The sequence below is a fragment of the Cylas formicarius genome, unplaced genomic scaffold (genome assembly GCF_029955315.1).
Source record: "Cylas formicarius isolate icCylForm1 unplaced genomic scaffold, icCylForm1.1 PGA_scaffold_6__28_contigs__length_40554024, whole genome shotgun sequence".
NCBI classification, from domain to species: domain Eukaryota; kingdom Metazoa; phylum Arthropoda; class Insecta; order Coleoptera; family Brentidae; genus Cylas; species Cylas formicarius.
The window spans coordinates 16,148,081-16,168,360 of NW_026844347.1; the positions used below are offsets into that span (position 1 = coordinate 16,148,081).

At 35.3% G+C, this 20,280-nt stretch overlaps 2 protein-coding genes and 1 long non-coding RNA gene across 11 annotated transcripts; 2 read left to right on the forward strand and 1 right to left on the reverse strand.

Moving 5' to 3' along the window:
* The first annotated feature begins 146 nt into the window (after positions 1-146).
* LOC132703734 (stress-induced-phosphoprotein 1) lies at positions 147-10,117 on the forward strand. The gene is made up of 5 exons (XM_060673173.1): positions 147-287; positions 341-673; positions 761-1,487; positions 2,149-2,448; positions 9,704-10,117. The coding sequence occupies exons 1-5, from the start codon at positions 279-281 to the stop codon at positions 9,934-9,936; spliced, it is 1,602 nt and encodes a 533-aa protein (XP_060529156.1). The 5' UTR covers positions 147-278; the 3' UTR covers positions 9,937-10,117.
* On the reverse strand, positions 3,726-9,002 carry LOC132703963 (uncharacterized). Its single transcript, XR_009619193.1, has 2 exons — positions 7,502-9,002; positions 3,726-7,450 (listed from the first exon to the last, which is right to left on the reverse strand). It is a non-coding gene; the product is annotated as an uncharacterized LOC132703963 (long non-coding RNA).
* A 3,185-nt stretch (positions 10,118-13,302) lies between the features above and the next one.
* Positions 13,303-19,792, forward strand: LOC132703685 (uncharacterized). Of its 9 annotated transcripts, none has more exons than XR_009619129.1 (9): positions 13,312-13,643; positions 13,802-14,011; positions 14,129-14,464; positions 14,525-14,721; positions 15,733-15,873; positions 15,931-16,120; positions 16,235-16,400; positions 16,462-19,051; positions 19,746-19,792. XR_009619129.1 is itself a non-coding variant. In XM_060673094.1 (8 exons), exons 4-8 carry the CDS (start codon positions 14,701-14,703, stop codon positions 16,955-16,957), a joined length of 1,014 nt encoding a protein of 337 aa, XP_060529077.1. In that variant the 5' UTR covers positions 13,312-13,643; positions 13,802-14,011; positions 14,129-14,464; positions 14,525-14,700; the 3' UTR covers positions 16,958-19,708. The 9 variants fall into 9 exon arrangements, 2 of the variants coding, with proteins under 2 accessions (XP_060529078.1, XP_060529077.1); XR_009619128.1 differs by lacking the exon at positions 19,746-19,792 and adding an exon at positions 19,440-19,709; XR_009619127.1 differs by lacking the exon at positions 19,746-19,792 and having other exon boundaries at positions 16,462-17,289; positions 17,341-19,708.
* The last annotated feature ends 488 nt before the right edge of the window (positions 19,793-20,280 follow it).

The following is a 20,280-nucleotide window of genomic DNA, read 5'->3' on the forward strand; positions in this document are numbered from 1 at the left end:
GCGTCTTAATTTAAAGGGCTAACTAACTATGGTTTAATAATATCCGAATTTGTGATTAGCCCAATTAAGCGTAAAGAAAAAAAATCTAGGTTTCAAGCCATAGACTGAAATTCGGATTGTTGAATATCTAAACAGGTGTCAAAGAGTTGCGCTATTCTTTGGATTTTGTTGAGAATACTGGGGGCGAAATTCGCGAGAACTTTCTGGAAAGAAGAACTCATTGGAATATTTAAACGTTGTCAAAGTTAATTTCATTTCTTTGCTTTGTGAGTGGTATAATGGATCAGGTAAACTTGTACTCGTTTCTATAATCCTTAAAAACACTCATGGGTTTTTTTAGGTTACAGTTTTAAAAGATAAGGGAAATGCCGCATTAGGGGCGAATAACATAGAAGATGCGATAAAATTCTACACGGAGGGTATCAATTTAGATGGCAAAAATGCTGTTTTGTATTCAAATAGATCTGCTGCCTATGCCAAAGCAAACAGATATGATTTATCTTTAAAAGATGCTGAGAAAGCCATAGAGCTGAAGCCTGATTGGGCTAAGGCTTACTCGAGAAAAGGGGCTGCGTTGGCGTATTTAGGCAAATTAGACGCTGCTATAGCTACTTACGAAAAAGGTTTGCAATTGGATCCAAACAATAGCCAATTAAAAGAAGGTCTTTCAGAAGTAAGTAATTTTTTTTATCATTTCTATCTTTTTTAACTGATGCAACATATTACTTTTTTGAAATTAATTTGAATTAAATTCTGGTAGGTAAAGGCACAAAAAACAGCAGACTTAATGGCAAAACTTAGGGCAGACCCTAGGACACGCTCATTCGTAGATGATCCGGAATATTTGGCTTTAGTAAATGCACTTATGTCTAATCCCCAGTCATTGGGGACGGCAATGCAAGATCCCCGTCTCTTAACGACATTATCAGTACTGACTGGTTTAGATATTGGCTCAGATGACATGATGGACACATCTGAGCCTCCACCACCTAAAAGACCTGAACCAAAATCAGAACCTAAAAAAGAAGCAGAGCCCGATTTACCAGAAAACATCAAATTAGCTAAAAAAGAAAAAGAACTGGGCAATGAAAGTTACAAAAAAAAAGATTTTGGTAGTGCCATTGTGCACTATAATAAAGCTATTGAGTATGATCCCAACGACATCACTTTTTATAATAATTTAGCTGCAGTTTATTTCGAACAGAAAGAGTATGAGAAGTGCATTAAAGAGTGTGAAAAGGGAATTGAAATTGGGAGGCAGAACAGAGCCGATTTTAAATTGATCGCCAAATCCTTTATGAGGATTGGCAATGCCTACAAAAAGTTGAAAAACTATCAGAATGCTAAAATTTATTATGAAAAGTCTTTATCGGAGCACAGGACACCAGAGATTAAAACACTTCTCTCTCAAGTAGAGAAAATTATAAAGGAGGAAGAGGAGAAGTCATACATTAACCCAGAGTTGGCGGAAAAAGAGAAAGAAATAGGTAAGTAAGCCAACTATCTAACTACAAAATGGAAATAGAGTAAACAACTTTTCATAAATGAATATTGTTTACTTGTTCTATAAGACTGTCACCCATCTTTTTTGATTTTTATTATATTATTACTGATACTTATACTAACTGTAAGCAACAAGTGAAGTCATAAACAAATTAAACCTAAAAAAATTCACAAACCCCTTTTGTAGTTTCTCAATCTGTTGAACATACTAACTATCCTAAGGAGACAAAACTTGATAAGCATATTCCATAACTGACCTTATATAAGAGCAAAATAGAGTTTTAAAGCAACCAATACAATTAAAATCTTGCAAAGATATTTTCATCAAACCCAGTAATTTTAATTAATTAATTAATTTTATTAGTTGTATAATTAAGAAAAAAGTTGAAATAAAACAAAAAAAACACTAAGGTCTCTTAACTTCTCTTTACTCTTATGTAAAGTATAATCTACAGAATATTTAAATTCAATATGTTTAACTTATAGAACTTTTGACAGAGTCTTAAGCTTACTAGCCTATGTTTCTTCTTTATAAGGAATATATTAATTGATATTTACTGTGTGTTATATTTATAGATGGTATTATTGAAATGATCTAATTTAATGATGAATCTCAAAGCGGCACATAGACATATTATTTTGCAGGCAATGAATTGTTCAAAAAGGGCGACTATGCGACCGCTGTTAAACACTACACAGAAGCCATCAGACGCAATCCTGACGATGCAAAATTGTACAGCAACCGTGCAGCGTGTTACACGAAACTGGCCGCGTTTGATCTTGGTTTGCGCGACTGCGAGAAATGCGTCGAGCTCGATCCAAAGTTTATCAAAGGTTGGATCCGGAAGGGTCATATTTTGCAGGGCATGCAACAGGCGAGCAAAGCTATCGCAGCGTTCCAAAAGGCCATCGAAATTGATCCTAATAACTCTGAAGCTCTTCAAGGTAAGTTTGTAGCGAAAAACTAGGTGCATTTATTTCAGCAAAAAATTCTCGCTGAATATTTTTTTACTTTTTACTTAAACTAACCAACCAAGCAGTGCTTGGCAGATTTCGTAAAGTGGTCATTTTTTTTCTAAACGATTTATTGCACACTACTAAATCACATTCTTGAAAATTCAACATCTTATTAACAATATCAATGCAAATATTTTATTTTTTATTTTTGTCTCTTAAATACTTAAGTTCAAGGCTCATTCTTTCCAGTCAACCTCCAAGAACATGAGGTGGTAGAATATTATATGTTTGCACACTATACGCCTGGCAGTTCCGACATTGTGTTGTTCTTGGTTTGTTATTTATTTATTTATATAAACCTCTGAGCCAACTTTAAACTAAGCTAACATTGATTTTTGTATGATTATTTCATTTTCTTTATAATTGTTGTGGTTTGTTGCGACGTTTCTTTCACAGCTATTATTTTTGTTTTTGATATATTTAAGGAAAGACATTTTTTTAAACCAGCAACCTGTTTTTCTCATTCAGTGACCCGCGTATCCATAAAGCGATGATGCTCTTGATGTCTGGAACCTCATCAGTGTATAATATCTCTTCGATATGAATCCTTCTGTCATCTAGATAGTGTTGTTCTTGGTTTGTTATTTATTTATTTATATAAACCTCTGAGCCAACTTTAAACTAAGCTAACATTGATTTTTGTATGATTATTTCATTTTCTTTATAATTGTTGTGGTTTGTTGCGACGTTTCTTTCACAGCTATTATTTTTGTTTTTGATATATTTAAGGAAAGACATTTTTTTAAACCAGCAACCTGTTTTTCTCATTCAGTGACCCACGTATCCATAAAGCGATGATGCTCTTGATGTCTGGAACCTCATCAGTGTATAATATCTCTTCGATATGAATCCTTCTGTCATCTAGATAGGATTGAAATAATTGCAGTGCGCCTTACCTTACTCCAAACCGATCCAGTTTCTTAATTTGAGGCTGTCGAATTCTTCAGATCGGTCAAAATTACAGTTGAGCTATTACTTCATGTACTAACACTAACTTTACATTATTAAACACCTCTAGTTTAATTAATCTTAATTACTTTAAAAAAATTACTCACAGATCTTCGTTATCTCTCAATGCCACAAAGGGTTCTTGCTTTTAACAAAATTATTAATTTGTCACTTCCTCTATCAGTCGTATGCACTTTTGGCACTTTATCCACCAGTATAGTTTAAAATTTTGGGTTAAACAAAGTTTTTATGTTGGGGTAGACATCAATTAACGGCTTTCTAGGCATAACTGCAAAGGCAGGCATGAATTTTATTTGTGCATTTGCTATTCCTGATTAGGGAAAGTTTGATGCAGGAAACAGGAAAACCCTTTTGCTAAAGAAAGCAAAATCTATTTACACTCGATTTTTGCAAAATGGTGTAATTTTATCAGTTAAACAGTTCTTGGAATCCATATTTTTCCTGGGGGTTATTTGAAATTGACCTTAGTTTTTTCCGCAGTTATTTAAATTAATTCTTGAATAATCTCCGTGGTCTTTAATTGACATTGACATTTATACAGGATTAGTTAAAAATTACAGAACGCTTAAATATCTCCAAAACTGCTAAAGCTGGACGATTAAAAAAAGTTGTAATTATCTTTGTTGGTTGTTAGTGAATATAGTTTAAAAATAGTTTTTCCTGTTAAAATATTCCATATACAACAACACTGTATTTTCCGCCGTGAATGATACCGTGGATATAATAAACTAACCCTAGATATTTGATATATTAATTAGAATATTATGCACTGAAGCAACGCTTTCTATATAATATTTATTTTTATGTATTTACTGATCTGCTTTTTTCTTCCTGTGAGCTTGCTCTATAACTGTTTTTCAACTTTTTTTTTGCAAAAAAAGTCGGTTTTAAAAACTGTATGTTCCAACTGAGATGATATTTGAAAAAAACTAGTTATTCTAAAAAATGGCTAGTCCAGTAATTAGTATTTGTCGTGGTCGTCTAGATATAATTTTCAAAATAAAAAGATAATTTTAAGAAAACAAAACTGGGAAATGGTCGTATCCTGCGTAAAATCATCTGCATGCAAAAATTCATGGGGGTGGGGAGGTGCTATTTAAAAATCAAAAGCCGTTTCCGCCCAAACCGGAAATGTAGACTTTAATAGTGTCAAAACATCGCACATTTGTTGTCCTATATTAAGCAACCAAAAGTTCAAGAAACATAAACTCGGCAAATTGGTTTTCCCATTCAATTTATGTTGTTTCGGCAGTACCGTTCCTTTACCAAATACATACATACATAACACAAAAATGGATTTTCATTAAGTAAGAGCCACCTAATTTCAATAGCTAGTCATCCAGTATGGAGAAAAGTTCCCTGAAGACTAAATGCTAGCAATTTACTGAGCAACACACTATAATTGACTCTGTTTTGCCATTATCATCATTCACTTTTAGTTTGGCAAAATGACAAAAATAGATTTGTGAACATAGATGGTCAAAATATTTGTATTTATTTATTAACGGGTCTTTTAGTACGAGATATATCAATAGAACTAATCAACTCAAATAAACCATTCAATTATTCCATTATAATCTAAATACAAAAAGGAAACAGAAGTATCAATACAAATGTAAATAAATTACTATAGACTTTATACCTATATCACATAACGTTTCAAGAGACTTGCAGAACTCTTAGAGCTGGCGTCAAAAAAATCAAAGTGATTAGAATATGAGGTAACTATTCCTGCCACACGTGTGATGGAACAATTAAGTCCAACCTTCGTACACCTCAAGGCGATAAAACATAGGAATGCGGTATTTCTAGATGAAACCAAAACAATCAATAAAGAAAGCAATATGGACCCCTCAATTTTGGTCGTTCAAATCTCTCATGAAGCACTTTAAAGTCATATCCGCCACAAAAATATATGAATATAATTTGCATAATAAGGGTTCCAGACTGTTGAGCTATATTCTAATAAAAGTCTAACTATGCATTGTGTTGTGATGGCGGCAGCGAGTTCAGACGTACCGCTAAGGTGCGGATCCTGTTTGCAGGAAATTTTGGCAAACGATATAAAAATTAATTGTAGTGGTGTGTAGAACGCACTTTTTCATAAACAATGTATCAATTTATCGCGAGATAAAGTGAAATTATTGCTAGAAACACCAAATCTCAAATGGTTCTGCGATAGCTGTAATGTTAGCACTAGTGTAATTTCTACGATGTTTATGAAACTTCAGGACGGCATCGGTCAATTAAAGACAACTGCAGACGGTGAGACACCTAACAAATTCGTAGTTATGAACCTTAATATTCAAGGGGGTATCACAAACAAAAAAGAAGCCCTCGAATCAATACTAAATAACCACGACGTCAATGTGCTGTGTATCAGAACATCATGAATCCTCAGACATTAATCTTCTTAAGCTTTTAGATTATAAGGTTCTTAGTTATTTCTCGAGAACTAGTTGCAGAGGAGGGGGAGTCTGTATCTTGGGTCGAGAAAGTGTAAATTTTTCAAAAATTCCATTTAATAACTCTGAAGAAAAAACTTTTGAAATGTGTTCAATAAAATTAGAGCTTAACAAGGAATGTATCACAATTTTCTCTGTATACCGATCTCCAAAGGGAGACTTCGAAGCATTTGTAGAGAAACTCTCAATAATGTTAGAAGCTATATACGAACCAAAAAATAAGCACAGTTTGTGCGGCGACATTAACGTCAACTTGCTTGAAAACAACAAACAAACTAAAATATTAAAAAATATACTTCTTGAGTATAATTTAGTTGCTTCTATAGAAGAGCCCACTAGAATAACTTATCATTATAGAACATGCATTGACAATATTTTCGTCGACTTTACCGAACTAAAAGGCGTGGCAGTAGACACATGTATCTCTGACAACACGTTTCAGCTCTTCATTTTTGAGAAGTTCTTTCATAATAATTGTGCAGAACGCTTTTTCAGAAAGTTTAGCAAAAATAATGTAAATTCTTTTATAGATTTGGTATCCAACACAGATTGGAATAATTTGCTCTACGATATTCAATCTGACGACTTAGATAAAAAAATCACACTTTTTACGAAAAACTGAAACAAATATTTATGTCAAGTTTTCCATTTACAAAAAAAGGAAAAGTCTCGAACAGGAAAAAAACCTATTGGTTTAATAGAGAATTAAGAGAGCTGAGTCGTGCAGTACACGAGATGCATCAAATAAACAAAAGAATAAAAAATGATCTATATAATAAAAAATACAAAGGACTTAAATCCCATTACAACAAAAAACTTAAACACGCAAAGAAAACTCACCACAATTTAAGGTTAATGAAATCTGATAACATAAGCAGAGAAAGTTGGGCAATAGTCAGCGAAAATAGCAACCATAAAAGTAAATCCTCTTCTATAACCAACATAACCGTTGGTGGTGAAACACTACAAGATGGATACAAAATCTGTGAAATTTTTAACAAATATTTTGCTGATCTTGCTAACAATAGCAAGCAAGCACTGAAGCTCGATGTTTCTCTACCCTATTACAACAGTAGAGATAACACAAGTAATTATAAAAGTATGCCGTAAGAAATCATCTGGAATCGATGAAATACCGGGCACTTTGTTAATCTCTGTTAAAGATATTATAGCTCCTATTCTATCATATTTAGTCAATTTGAGCTTCCTCCGGGGCAAGTATCCACAGGCCTTAAAAAAGTCAAAAATCGTACCTATTTTTAAAAATAAAGTCAATAAAACCAACATAGAGAACTACCGCCCCGTAGCTCTTCAATGTCAAGTGGCAAAAATTTTGGAGTCCAGGTATACTAGCCAACCGCGCCACAAGTACAGCTCTGGACTGTGCTCTGGAGCATATCTACAATAGCCTTAATAACAAAACAGCCACATTAGGTTTATTTTTTGATTTGAGCCGCGCATTCGACACTGTCGATCATAGCCTGCTCTTAAAAAAACTGGAAAATATGGGCATTAGAGGTCCAGCAAACTCATGGGTTAAATCTTACCTCTCCGAGAGAGTACAGCAGGTTGTGATCGGCGGTTCAAAATCGAGCCCTCAATATGTAGGCAGAGGTACCCCGCAAGGATCCTGCCTATCACCGCTCCTCTTTAATTGTTTTATTAACGATCTTCCTCAGGATAATATAGATGCATTATTTGTACTGTATGCAGATAAAAGCAGAGCTAATTTAAAAGGGGCCGCAGAACCAAGGGTCACGAGGGTGAATGAATTGTGTCGCGATAACGGACTACAATTAAATAAATCTAAGTCAATAGCTATGGAAATAGGCACAAAAAATACTCGCGTTGATTCCGGTATTCTTCTCCAATTAGAGGGACGTTCAATAGAAAACGTGGAGGCTACTAAGTTTCTCGGTCTGCACATTGACAACAAACTTACATGGAATCATCACATCGACAACATATTGCCCAAATTAAGCTCCTGCTCATACTTAATCCAAAATATTCGAGATACGGTATCCATTGACGTTTTAAAGCAGGTGTACTATGGGCTGTTCCAATCAGTGATAGGCTACGATATAATCTATCGGGGTCTAGCCTCTGGTGCACTCTGGGTCTTCTTAGCACAAAAACGTGCTATTCGTTACATGATGCGTGTAACTAGTAAACATTCATGTAGAGATTTATCTAAGGAACTTTAGATCATGACACTTCCATCATTATATATTTATTCCGTTTTGATTTACGTCAAAAGTAACATGATAAGATGGAATAGGAGATGTGACTTACACGAACATGACACACGGCAAAAAGATTACTTGGACGTTCCATTCTCTAGACTGCATATCGGGCAACAAAACCCAAGGTATTTTGGTTTGAAAGTATATAACAGAGCTTAAAATTTCTATAAATGCTTCAAAGAAACTGAAAGTTTATCTGTGTTTAGGTGTCTCTACTCAGTATTTTTTAAATGTATTGTTTAAACACTGTATTTTAATGTGATGTGACGTGCTTAATATACCCATATATGTGTTATATGTAGTATCGAAAAGCGAAATAAATATCTATCTATCTATCTATCTATCTATCTGCAACAGTGTACTTGTGAAGTCTGATGTTGATCGTTTTATGAAGCCGACCATACTTAGCGCTCTGGAAACTATGCCTCGATGAGAGTAACAAATAAAATGTGGAGTCTATCACTCCAAGATCACTGATGTTTGAGACCTAAGTCAAGGCAGATTTATTTATGCAATAGCTGAACACAGTTGTATTGTGTTTTGTGAAGTATAGAGTAAGGTCAGATTGAAGTTTAAGACAATTATCCTGATTGTAAATAGCGACATGACATTTTAGATCACCAACAAACTATAAGAATCTAGAATATTTAAAATAGTTTATCTTCACAACTTGAAATCTATCAGTTAGGTAGTTAGATATCACAATTAATTTTTCAAAGAAACTTCCACAGGTTACTGTAATACTTTTTACAAAACTTCTGGATTCCTTATGCGTCGGTTTTTGCTGAATCGAAATTGCTGACGTTTCGCCAATCATCCTGTGCGCTTCATCAGTTTCAGTTAAGCTCTGAAAAAGCAAACAGGATGATTGGCGAAACGTCAGCAATTTCGACTCAGCAAAAACCGACGCAGGAGGAATCCAAAAGTTTTGTAAAAAGTATCACCATTAAATTAGAATTAGCTGTTTCGGTAATACCGTTCCTTTATCAAATACATACATACAAAAAAAATATTTTTTTTCTAATTTAATTGTGTTGTGTTAAATGGATTTTCATTAAGTAAGAGCCACCTCATTTCAATAGCTAGTTATCCAGTCTGGAGATAAGTCCCCTGAAGACTAGATGCTTTCAATTTACTGAGCAATGACTATGACTATGATTGACCTCTCCACTCTATCCAAGACACGCGATAGTCAACATAACTAACCAAATTCAATTCTGTTGACCTCTTGTTAAAGGAAAAAAACCAAACTGCTCAATTTTTATTGAGCTGAAAATAGTCTTGAAATAATCAGGAACTATCTTTTCGAAAAATTTGGAAATACGGATTAGTTTTCATATGGGACCGACGTCTCCTTTAATTGCAGTTTTAAAAATAGGTTTGAAATAATTCAATTTCCAAAAATCAGGGGAGAGTGATTTAATAAAAATATTAATATACTGAAAGTATTTGGCAAGAAGTTGTCATGTTACTACCTAACTAACCTAAAAATTCATTATTTACTAGGTTATCGAGCTTGCACTATCGAAAATTCCAACTTGGATCGCGATCCAGAAAAGATCAGACAGAGGGCAATGGCAGATCCAGAGGTGCAGTCAATCCTCAGGGATCCGGCAATGCGGTTGATTCTTGAACAGATGCAGAACGATCCAAAGGCTCTGCAGGATCACCTACAAAATCCCGATATAGCGGCTAAGATTCAAAAATTGTATGAGTCGGGCCTTATAGCCATCCGCTAGAATCTTCTATTCCCTTTTAATGCTAACCATTTTTTTTTTAATTTTAACTATGGTGCAGCGGTCCGAATGCCATTTATGCCTTCTTTGTGTTCAATTTGTCAAAAATTGTTTCGTGTTATAGTTTATATCTCCATCTTTTTAGGTAAGCTTCTTTGGCATAATAAAGTACTGATAAATCGAATTGTTACTTACTTGCGTCCTCATGGTATGCTTAACCAATCAATTTATGATATTTAGGTATGAATAGTTAGGCGTAAACGTGTTTTATTTCATATAATTTTGAGTCCAAAGAAAAAATAGTTACGAAAAAACACTTTAAAATAAGCAATTAATGATGGTAGCTTTGTGAAATTAACTAAACAATACAAAAGATTTATGATTTATGGTCATTAGCTTAGAGACACCATCATAAATAACAAAGCTTATAAATTAACAGAAGGTTCAAGGTACATTTATAGTCCGTCTCAGTCTTCATCGTGTTGATTTTCGTCACGTTTTTCATAACTTGTTTGTTATACTGTTATATTCTCGTAAAACAACTTTTTGAAACGCACAGCAAAAACGATTATTCAACACTGCCACAAATGGTCAACACTCGAGAAATAAATCACAAAGAAAGTAATATACCTGGCCCATCCCTGCCTTGTCATGCAAGTATAATTTTTTTCTACTGCCGTCTGTAAACTACCTAATTAAGGTGGTTTCCCACGGCCCATGTTTTTGCAGGGCCCTACACGCCGTAGGAAGATGGTCGCCTGAGGTACGACGGATCCGCAGCCAGTCGGTAAATTCAAAGGCGCGAACCGGCGCGGCGCGTTCATGCCTGTGCAGACCTGTTGTTATTGGGGTAGAAGGACATCTTCATTGTTTTTGTGGCTCTACAACAAGTTGTTTTGGTGTTTTTTAAGCGTTAATATGGAGTGGACGAACGAAATTACTTACACATTTATTAATTTATATGAAAATGACAGCTGATTTGTTTTGAAAAGGTACTTGGGCACAAACACGCCGCGCCGTGGGAAGAATTCCGCCTGAAGCCCGTTCTGATTCACGCGCTGCCTGTTTTCGCGTCGCGGTGCGGCGCGGCCCGGCCTGTAAAATTACGGGCCCTGGGAACACACCGATCTCGCGTGCGGGAAGCGACATTTTACCACCTCAGTTTCGCGTCCCACGGATGCGAACCACTTCTTATATTTCCGCGATTTTACCGTACAGGTGTGGGCGCAATCCGCATGTTTTCGGAGATTTTACCGCACGATTTGAATTTTGACGGTCTTAGTGAATGTATTGGTAGTGTTTTGCAAAAATGTACCCAAAAACTAATGCACAGAAAAATGTTATGCAATATATCAAACAATTTAAATAATACGTGTTATAAGCTACAATTAAAATCTAGTGTACTAGTCGCTAATTAAAGTAACCTTTATAGTTTAAGTTTTCCACAAGTTTTACATACCGTTCGCATGAACTTCAGTGGTTTTTACAGTTGTTATATTAATATAATTACTATTAATTATTAACGATCAGTTGTAAAAGTTAAATAAACAACATAACGTTTTAAAATTGTGTTTTCAAGCCAAAGCCAACACGATGAGAATTGATACAGACTATAAATGTAAAAAACAAACCTGTGTAACCATTGAGACCCACGTGTGTGAAGCTTGGATATTGGCGTGTGCACCAATATTTTCACGAAAACTAAAAATTGCAAGAAATGTCATTAAACAACATAATTTGGAGAGCTAGGGGGTTTCGCTTTTGAAGGGAACTTTCAAGACCTTTCGACATGTCCCCTCCAAATTTTATTGTGTAACACCGTTTTTAAAATACATTTTTTAGTAAAAAAAAATCTATTAATTCTAAAAACCACGTCTATACCTTCGACGTCAGGTGTACACCGTTTTGTACACACCTGGTTAGTAAAAAGTATCGAGATGCTTAAATATCTCTAAAACTGGCAATGTTGAAACGATAAAATTCAAAAGCTAACCGCCATGTTGTCAGATTTACCACTTTTATGTCCTATGTATTTCTTTCAGTAATTTAGTAAGGTGCCATAATTTCAAAATTTAGTTTCTATTAATTATTGAGCTGCGGCAACACAGTTTTTTTAGTAAAAAAAAAATCCATGCTTCTTCGAACATGCAGAGTTCAAAAATGCTAACGTTGTCAGATTTTGATGTTACCTTTACATCCAAATTTCCCCTCAAAACTTTTTCTTGTAACATCATTTTTTTCAATCACTTCTCTTTACTTCTCGTGCTATTAATTTTAAAAAATGCATTTATGATATCATCGAAGTCATCTGGGAGGGTTCCATTTTTGAAGGAAGCTCTGTAAGACCCTTCGAAATATTTCCAAAAAATGTTATCGCGTAACACGTTCTTTTTCCATATATGATGCTTGAATATTTTTATATTTATATCTATGGCGAATTCTGTGGTGGAGCATTGCACGCGGCGGTTTAACCTCCGTTCGCTCCCGACCGAATCCCTTGTATTCGTCCTCAAAAGTTTGATATCGGTTTCCACTGTGTGGAGTTAGTGTTTTTAGTGTTCAGTGCATGTTTTAAAGTGATAATCGTCGTCGGCCCCGTCGTTTTTCCCTGTTCACGCCGGTATGGAGGCCGGATGGGCCCAGATGGTCCGCGGTGGAAGCGGGGGGAAGCCGATTTTTTTGGTATCGGTCAGAATCATTTTTTGCTAGCTGAGCAAATTATTGGTTATTTTTCTTCTTTGTACGTGGTGGTCTTTGACCAGAAGCGAAAATCCTCGACGGAAGTCGGCAATGGGCGAATGATCCTAGCAGTCGAGCCCAACTTTTTTTGTGAAACGCATAATTGAAATGAATTATAGTCGTGCCCAACAGCTATCTGTGAAACGCATCATTGAATTGAATTGAATCTATGGCCGATTCTGTGGTGGAGCATTGCACGCGGCGGTCTAACCTCCGTCCGCTCCTAGCAGAATCCGCTGAATTCGTTCGAAAAACCTTTGGTATCGGTCTTCAATTTGTGTGACTCTGTTTCGGCAGTGTTTGGTGTTTGTTTTAAGTGTAAAAGTTCCGCCGGCCCCGTTGTTTTAAGCGTTCACGCCGGTATGGAGGCCGGATGGGCCCGGATGGTCCGCGGTGGAAGCGGGGGGGTGTCGGTTTTTTTGGTATCGGTCAAAATTGTTTTTTGCTAGTTGAGCAAATATTGGTTATATGTCTTCTTTGTACGTGTTGGTCCATGTCCAAAAGCGAAGATCCTCGACGGAAGTCGGCAATGGGCGAATGATCCTAGCAGTCGAGCCCAACATTTTTTGTGAAACGCAAAATTGAACTTATATCTATGGCCCGTATTGCCAAAAAACGAAATCCCGCCAACAGTTGACACAGGTGACGTACAGAACAAATTACGAATGATAGATAAATTAACTGAAATGTATTGTTAGAACAAATCAACCTTAGTATTCTGTGGTTGTGTGGTTAGAACTAGGACCGTTGATTTCTTGAGCTGAAGACTGTTTCAAAGCAATTTTTATTCCCATAGCGATTAATGCTATACAATTTAATAATTATTCTTAAATGTTTTATCTTTTATTACTTTTTAAACAGTCATTTGGTTGATAGGGTAGAATGGAGAACAGGAGCAGAAGAACCCCTCAACAAACTGTTTTTCACGATGGTTTTATGTATTACACAAGCAAGAGGTGTAATGGAACAAGGTAAAAATGATTTATTATTTTATAGTAGCTCAAAAAAAGACATCCTGCATGTTTATTGTAAAAAATGTAGCATCCTTGTTTTTGATTAAAAAAAAAGTACATTAATAAATAATACATATTCAAGTAATTGTACAAATTAATGTTGTTTATGTCAAAAGATATCTCAGATGTACGAAGTACCGACAAACAAGATGTCAAGCATCGGGAAAAATTGAAGAGAGTGGAGTTTTCATGTTAACAAATGGACAACACAATCATGAAAACTTGGAGGACCAAATACAAGGCAGGAATTTTAAGAGCCGTTTGAGGGATGCATGTACAAGGGAAAAGGGAAATCTAAAGAATATATATGAGAGACTTGCGACAAAGTAATGAAATCTAAAGTATTAAAAATATTTGTAAAAATCGATAATTATACACTACCATTGAAATCATACACTTCATATAGGGATAAATAAATTTTAATTATGTTAATGTAATTTTAGTAATCGAGAAGGTGCCTTAGTAGTCCCTTTCAAGAAAGTCTATTCCTCTATGCAGAGATGGAGACAATCAACAAGACGAAAAAGTCCTAAAAACTTAGAAGATTTGGCTAGAGTTCTGGCAGCAGGTGAACAGCCTATAGCAAATGCAGTTGGGGTGTATTTTATTCAGGTTTGGTAAGGGCTGCTGGACATTCGGCACTTATTTTTGGGAATCAGCAGTTCCTTCAAAACTTTAGAGAGTCACAATATACATTCATTGATGGGACTTTCAAGGTTGTATCAAAAAGACCAGGATTTTCACAAATTTTAATAATTTTTGCAGTTTGCGTGGATCATGTAAGTTGCTCCGAAAAAAAAAAAAATAAGAATCTTAATATTTCACTCTTGATTGTGTAGGCTTTTCCCATTTTTCACATTTTTATGAAAAGGAAAACACGAGCCCTATATGATGCCGTTTTTGCCTACTTATCCAGAACATTCAACACATTCATAAATAGGACCATCTTTACAGACTATGAAGCAGCTCTTGTCACATCCTTAAGGGCCTGTTACCCAGAGGCAACATTGAAGGGATGCTTTTTCATTTTCGTCAGGTCTGTCTTAAATTTTTATTACAAAAATTGGTTTGGTATCAACCATTTTTCTTCTCGTATTAAATTACTCAGATTTAGGACACATTGTGAGACCCACTGTTTTAATTTTTTTTTGCAGGCAATGCCAAGTATTTCATAATTTTATATTTTTGATTCCTTCAGTAATTCAGAGTATGGTTTACTAAAAAAATGATGCTTTGAGTCCATCTGAGTTAAAGAAAAATCTCTAGCTTTGTATACCTTACCAGTAGTAAATGTTAATTAATAATTAAGTTATAAATAGATCAAAATGCTTTAGGTATTTGACATTTTGTGACACTATGAAAAGTCCTCAATGAATATTTTTGACATCTATTAAAAAAATGACTGGTTATTCCCAGTAGAGTGTATAAAGATAAAGGTGGTCTTTGCCAGTTTAAATAATTTTTTCAAAATGAGATCATAGCATCAATATTATAATGTACCAAATTGCTAAAGAAATTCGAAAAATATAAACTATATGGTGTTCCACAAGAAAATCAAAAATTATTGTAAATATCTGACAAACACCTGCAGCCAAAATCTACATGGCTATAGAATTGTGACGTATGACAGGAAGCGCTATGTTGTCAGATTTTCATTTTCTTTGCGTAAGCGATGTATTTTCGCGCGTTTTATGGTAAGAGGTTAGAAAAACTTCGCATGTGTTTGTTATGTTTCAATAAAATCCTACGAAAAAATGAAGAATATTAAAATCCGGCAATCCTGTTTCGCCCAGCTGTGATCTTGACAGTGATCTGTCCCCACAACAATAGCCATGTACGATTTAGACGCAAGTTCTGACAAACGGTAGGTCTGGCAGATATCACAAACTAATGCAAAATCAGTTTTATCCCTACATCTCACATGTAAGTGATTTAATCTTGCTAGAAAAGTGGCCGTAGCATAGCTTTTATGCCACAGTATATAGAATATGTCAAATGGACTGTACGCATATCCTTGTCATAAAAATACAAAATATTATTTTTACAGACTTTATTTCAAAAAGCTAAGGCACTGGGGATTGTACGTGAAATAAAAGGAAATGTGGATGGAACTAAATTATTGCGGAAATACTATGCATTAGCACTTTTACCTGCTGGGATGATTGAAGAGGCGTTGAATTCTTTGCAGGTTAGTTAATTTTTTGCGCCATAATCCGCTTTTATTTATTGCATGCATTTTATTTAGGGAAACAATGGAGGACTGGACGATACATTTAGGAGGTTTCACAATTATGTTAGGAAATGGATTCTGCGGGACACACCAGGACATTTTAGCGTATTTCGGCACCGATACAAGACCAATAATGTGATTGAGTCTTACCATAAGCAACTTAATAGCAGACTGGTTCGGTATCCAAGAATTTGGGACTTGATAGGTATTTTAATTTAATTTTATGTTTTAATCTAGTAACTGAATGGTTAACTATAGGTTAAAATGGATTAACTATAGGAAAAAGAGTTAAATAAAACACTATCTCTTTCAATTGTAGAAAATCTCATTGAGATTCAGAATATTGCAATACTTGAATTGGAACAGTTGGAACGTCAAGAACAAGTTTTTAGGATTGCAACAAAGAATAGTGTCTTTAACTCCCGTGTGAATGAAGCCTGGAACAATCTAGAGAATGGTCGCTTCACAATAGGAGATTTTCTCAGGTAAACAGTTCATTTTGGGGAGTGGTCATGGCAATGTTAAAGGACAGTATTTCTTGTATAGGCAAGCAGAACACTTTGTCGCCGATTTCGATGAATACCTAGATGTTCGGCATGAAAAAGTTTTACCTATTCCTAGTTCTGAAGCACAACCTTTACTAATCCAAAATGAAGCACCTCCACTTATTTTTTTTCGGCCTCCCAAGGTTACTCCAGTACTTCGATTAAATCTTCGTGAAATGAAACCACCTTCTTTGATTTTCTTCAAGACTCGTCCAAAACCACCTTTACATGACTTTTCCCAAAACCCATCTTCACTTGACGACCCTCTAAAGCCATCTTTACATAATTTTCCCCAAGACCCACTTTTACGTGACGATCCTCCAAAGCCATCTTTTTATCACTTTCCCAGAAGCCCAATTTCACCTGACGATCCTCCAAAGCCATCTTTATATCACTTTCCCCAAATCCCAATTTCGCCTGAAGACCCTCCAAAGCCATCTTTATATCACTTTCCCCAAAACCCACTTTTACTTGATGACCCTCCAAAGCCACCTTGACATATTTTTCTCCAAAATAAGGTGGATTTGACCTGACCATCCTCCACCCTAACCTAACTTTCCCCGAAACCCACCCAACATCATCCTCCAAAGTCACCTACAAACCCAGTTTTTAAATTTCTGAAGTTTACATGATGTTTGCGCAACTGAAGGAAGAAGAGGATAGGCTGTGTAGAGAAAACAATACTTCCCTTTTTCGGCGTCGTAAGTATATTTCTAGCTGCAATTATTTCACTAATGATAATACTTGATTGTCAACCACATCATTATACTATAATGGCACAGCAATGTCACAACGGGTGAGATTAATATTTGGACACAAGCAATACAAGGTTTGGTTTAAAATACAATTAAAATGGAACTTCTCACAATTAAAATTATAGAAACATTTTTAAGAAGACAACTATAAACACTACCCTTGAACGTTTCAACTTCCCTCATTTGAACTATGACTTGGGTTAACATTCTAGGTGCATAAACATATTTTCTGAATGCAAGTTATAGTTGGTTGCAAACAAGTTTGGATTTTCTAGATAAAAAAATATAAAGGTAATGTAAAAATACCTAGCTGAGCAAAGTTAGATATATGATGTAGCCATACTGTACATGTGTAGGATAAATTTGGAAGGCCGAAAGAACTAGGTACAAAAGTTTGAAAAACTTCTCTATTATGATATGATAAATGATAGTTATGCAACTTCTGAATCTGAGGAAACCCGAAGGAAAATAGATGTATCCCCCGCAATTAAGCAAAAACTTGCAGAAAAAGGATAGCTGCGTAGACACTATCAACACTCAAGAACTGAAGATAATTAGAAAAAACTTAGGAATGTAACAAAAGACTAACTCGCAACTGTGACAAGAGATTTGAAAGCTATTCAAAAGCTCAACTTAAAATGCCCCAGCAACACAATCCACCCATTAAAAATGACAATAAGTGGCTAGAAACGAGAAACAAGACACCTAAAAAACGCATTTAAACCCCTTCCCTTTGAACTATCATCTGAAGAAGAAAAAGAAATAACAGACTTCTTGGACGTGCCTTTTCAGATAGAACCGCGTTAAGAAATTTACTGTTAAACAATAATGAAAGAAATTAATATTAAAAAAGCATCGGGATTCTATCTAATCTCTGGCAAAATTTTTCAAGAACTCTCAGAGAAATGTTTAGAACTAATTACATTCATGTTCAACGCAATACTGCGCGAAAATCACTTTCCTAGTATCTGAAAAGTAATCCAAATCAAGATTCTTAAGACCAGGAGAAAACAAAAAATTTCATCCTAGCGGGCTCTAATCTTACTACCTATGCTCTCCAAAGTTTTTGAGGAGTTTGTTAAAAGGCTAAAAATAATAATAAATGAAAGAAAAATAATTCCTGAACAACCATTTGGACTCCAAAACAAGCACTGTAGAGCCAGTACTGGCTGGCTAACCAAATAAACAAAGACCTAAATGCCAAAAGATATTGTTCTGGCCTGCGAGTCAAATTAAAGAAGCTTTTACCACACACCCACTTCCAGCTATTAAAATCTTATTTGTTAACGAGACACTTCCTGGTGCAACAGCAAATGTATTGACCTAAATCCATACTATGTGACACAAGAAAGTGGGAAGTGTTGCCACCGAGCTAATTACAGAACTCAGTAAAGTTTAGGCTCCAGATGACATAAACAAACAAACTCTAGATTTAAGATTACGATAAATTTCTAATGGAGATGTTTTTTTTTCCCTTAAGGACATTCATATTGTTAAAAATTAAAAATTTGTTCTTTACAGTTTTTCATTTGCGGAATACATTAGAATATATTTTTTTACATTAGAAGTTCACTGAGCATAATATATATTTTAACTTTATTGGGTGTTGTTTACTTTCATAAATAAATGTAGGAATAATTTCTAAAATGCTAATGTTTTAAGTGTTTGTTTTATTTTTATCACTTGAAAAGTTTTTCACCAGGAAAGATGAACCGACGCAAAAAAAGACTTTGATGGAACCACGAGGAGTGGAGCAGTTTGCTGCTCTGCATTAGGACTCTGAGTCCAGATGTCAGATCCACAATGCTGCAGATTTTAAAGTATTTTTGTATCGCAGTAAGTAAATTTTTATGTGATAGTCTTGTGGCTGTGAAAAATGTGTCAACTTATTTGTGAATTTTTACTGATCTATAACTGAAAACAAGTCACTTTTATGATGAAGCATAAATGGTAAGTAATTTTTATTTTTAATCTGTTCTATACGTAATGAACGAGGAGGCATAGGGAAACAATTTTAGATTCTAGACACAAAAAAAAAATCAAAAATACTTTAGTAAAATGGTGCTTTTCAAAGATTTTGTCAATGTTGTTGTAAGAGCGTCCAAGGAACACCCTGTTTTTTGTTCAGGGAAGCAGTGGCCTCGGTCGTGAATGAAAAGTCATGGAATTGCCAAACACTTAAATTTTACTAATAAAAACAAATTGTTATAACGTGATATTTCAGGTCACGTGCGTCCTTACGCGGAGATGTCTGAATTACTTCTTCTTGCGGTGTGTTATGTAACACCCATTCCTACCCGATCTGCTTCAGCTGCGCGTCCATACACGGAGCTTTTCATCAATAAAGCGAATTACACGCGTAACTTTGTTTTACGTTCGAACATGCTGCCCGCGTTTAAAAGTCGACTTTTTAAAATTATTAAACATTATATTTGACATATATGTGTTTTCTATATGAAAATTAAAACTAAACATTTTTGTAAAACAATTTGTCTGGTTTTGAATTTGTCCTAATCACTGTCATTGATAGGTAAAACACAAATTTTGGTTGGAGAGCGTCTCACAATATTACCGCTAGGTAGCCTCACTGAAACCACTCTCAAAACACCGTCTGGTCCGGGAGGTAGTGCAGTCACTCTCGCCATAGGCCATCGCAAGGGAGGATGTCTTCCAATAAAATAACCGAGGAGCCAACTTGAAGATCACACGATGACTTGGACATCCATTTGGTACGTGTTTGAAGTTGACAGAAGTACTCTCTTGAGCTATGAGACCAAAAATTCTGCAACATTTGCTGAAGATGTTGAGAGTCTATTTGGATTTGCGTTCAATATGTCGTAGCAAACGAGTCCCCAATTAAAAAATGGGCTGGCGTCAGGGGTGTCAAATCATCGATGTCACGTGAGAAAGGAGTGAGGGGGCTGGATTTGAGGCAACCCTATATTTGCACGAGCAGAGCATTCAATGCATGGAACGAAAAAATTGCATTTCCTATTACACATTTTTTGCCGGTATGACATGCCACAAGATTTGATCTTTTGCGAGAAGGGATGTCACCTTATTTT

Coding starts and splice junctions, on each gene's coding strand:
- LOC132703734 (XM_060673173.1), top strand. Junction 1,488..2,148: donor GGAAAAAGAGAAAGAAATAG/GTAAGTAAGCCA, acceptor ATTATTTTGCAG/GCAATGAATTGTTCAAAAAG. Junction 2,449..9,703: donor TAACTCTGAAGCTCTTCAAG/GTAAGTTTGTAG, acceptor ATTATTTACTAG/GTTATCGAGCTTGCACTATC.
- LOC132703685 (XM_060673094.1), top strand. CDS start 14,701: ATGCTTTTTCATTTTCGTCAG. Junction 14,722..15,732: donor TGCTTTTTCATTTTCGTCAG/GTCTGTCTTAAA, acceptor TTATTTTTACAG/ACTTTATTTCAAAAAGCTAA. Junction 16,401..16,461: donor ACAATAGGAGATTTTCTCAG/GTAAACAGTTCA, acceptor TTTCTTGTATAG/GCAAGCAGAACACTTTGTCG.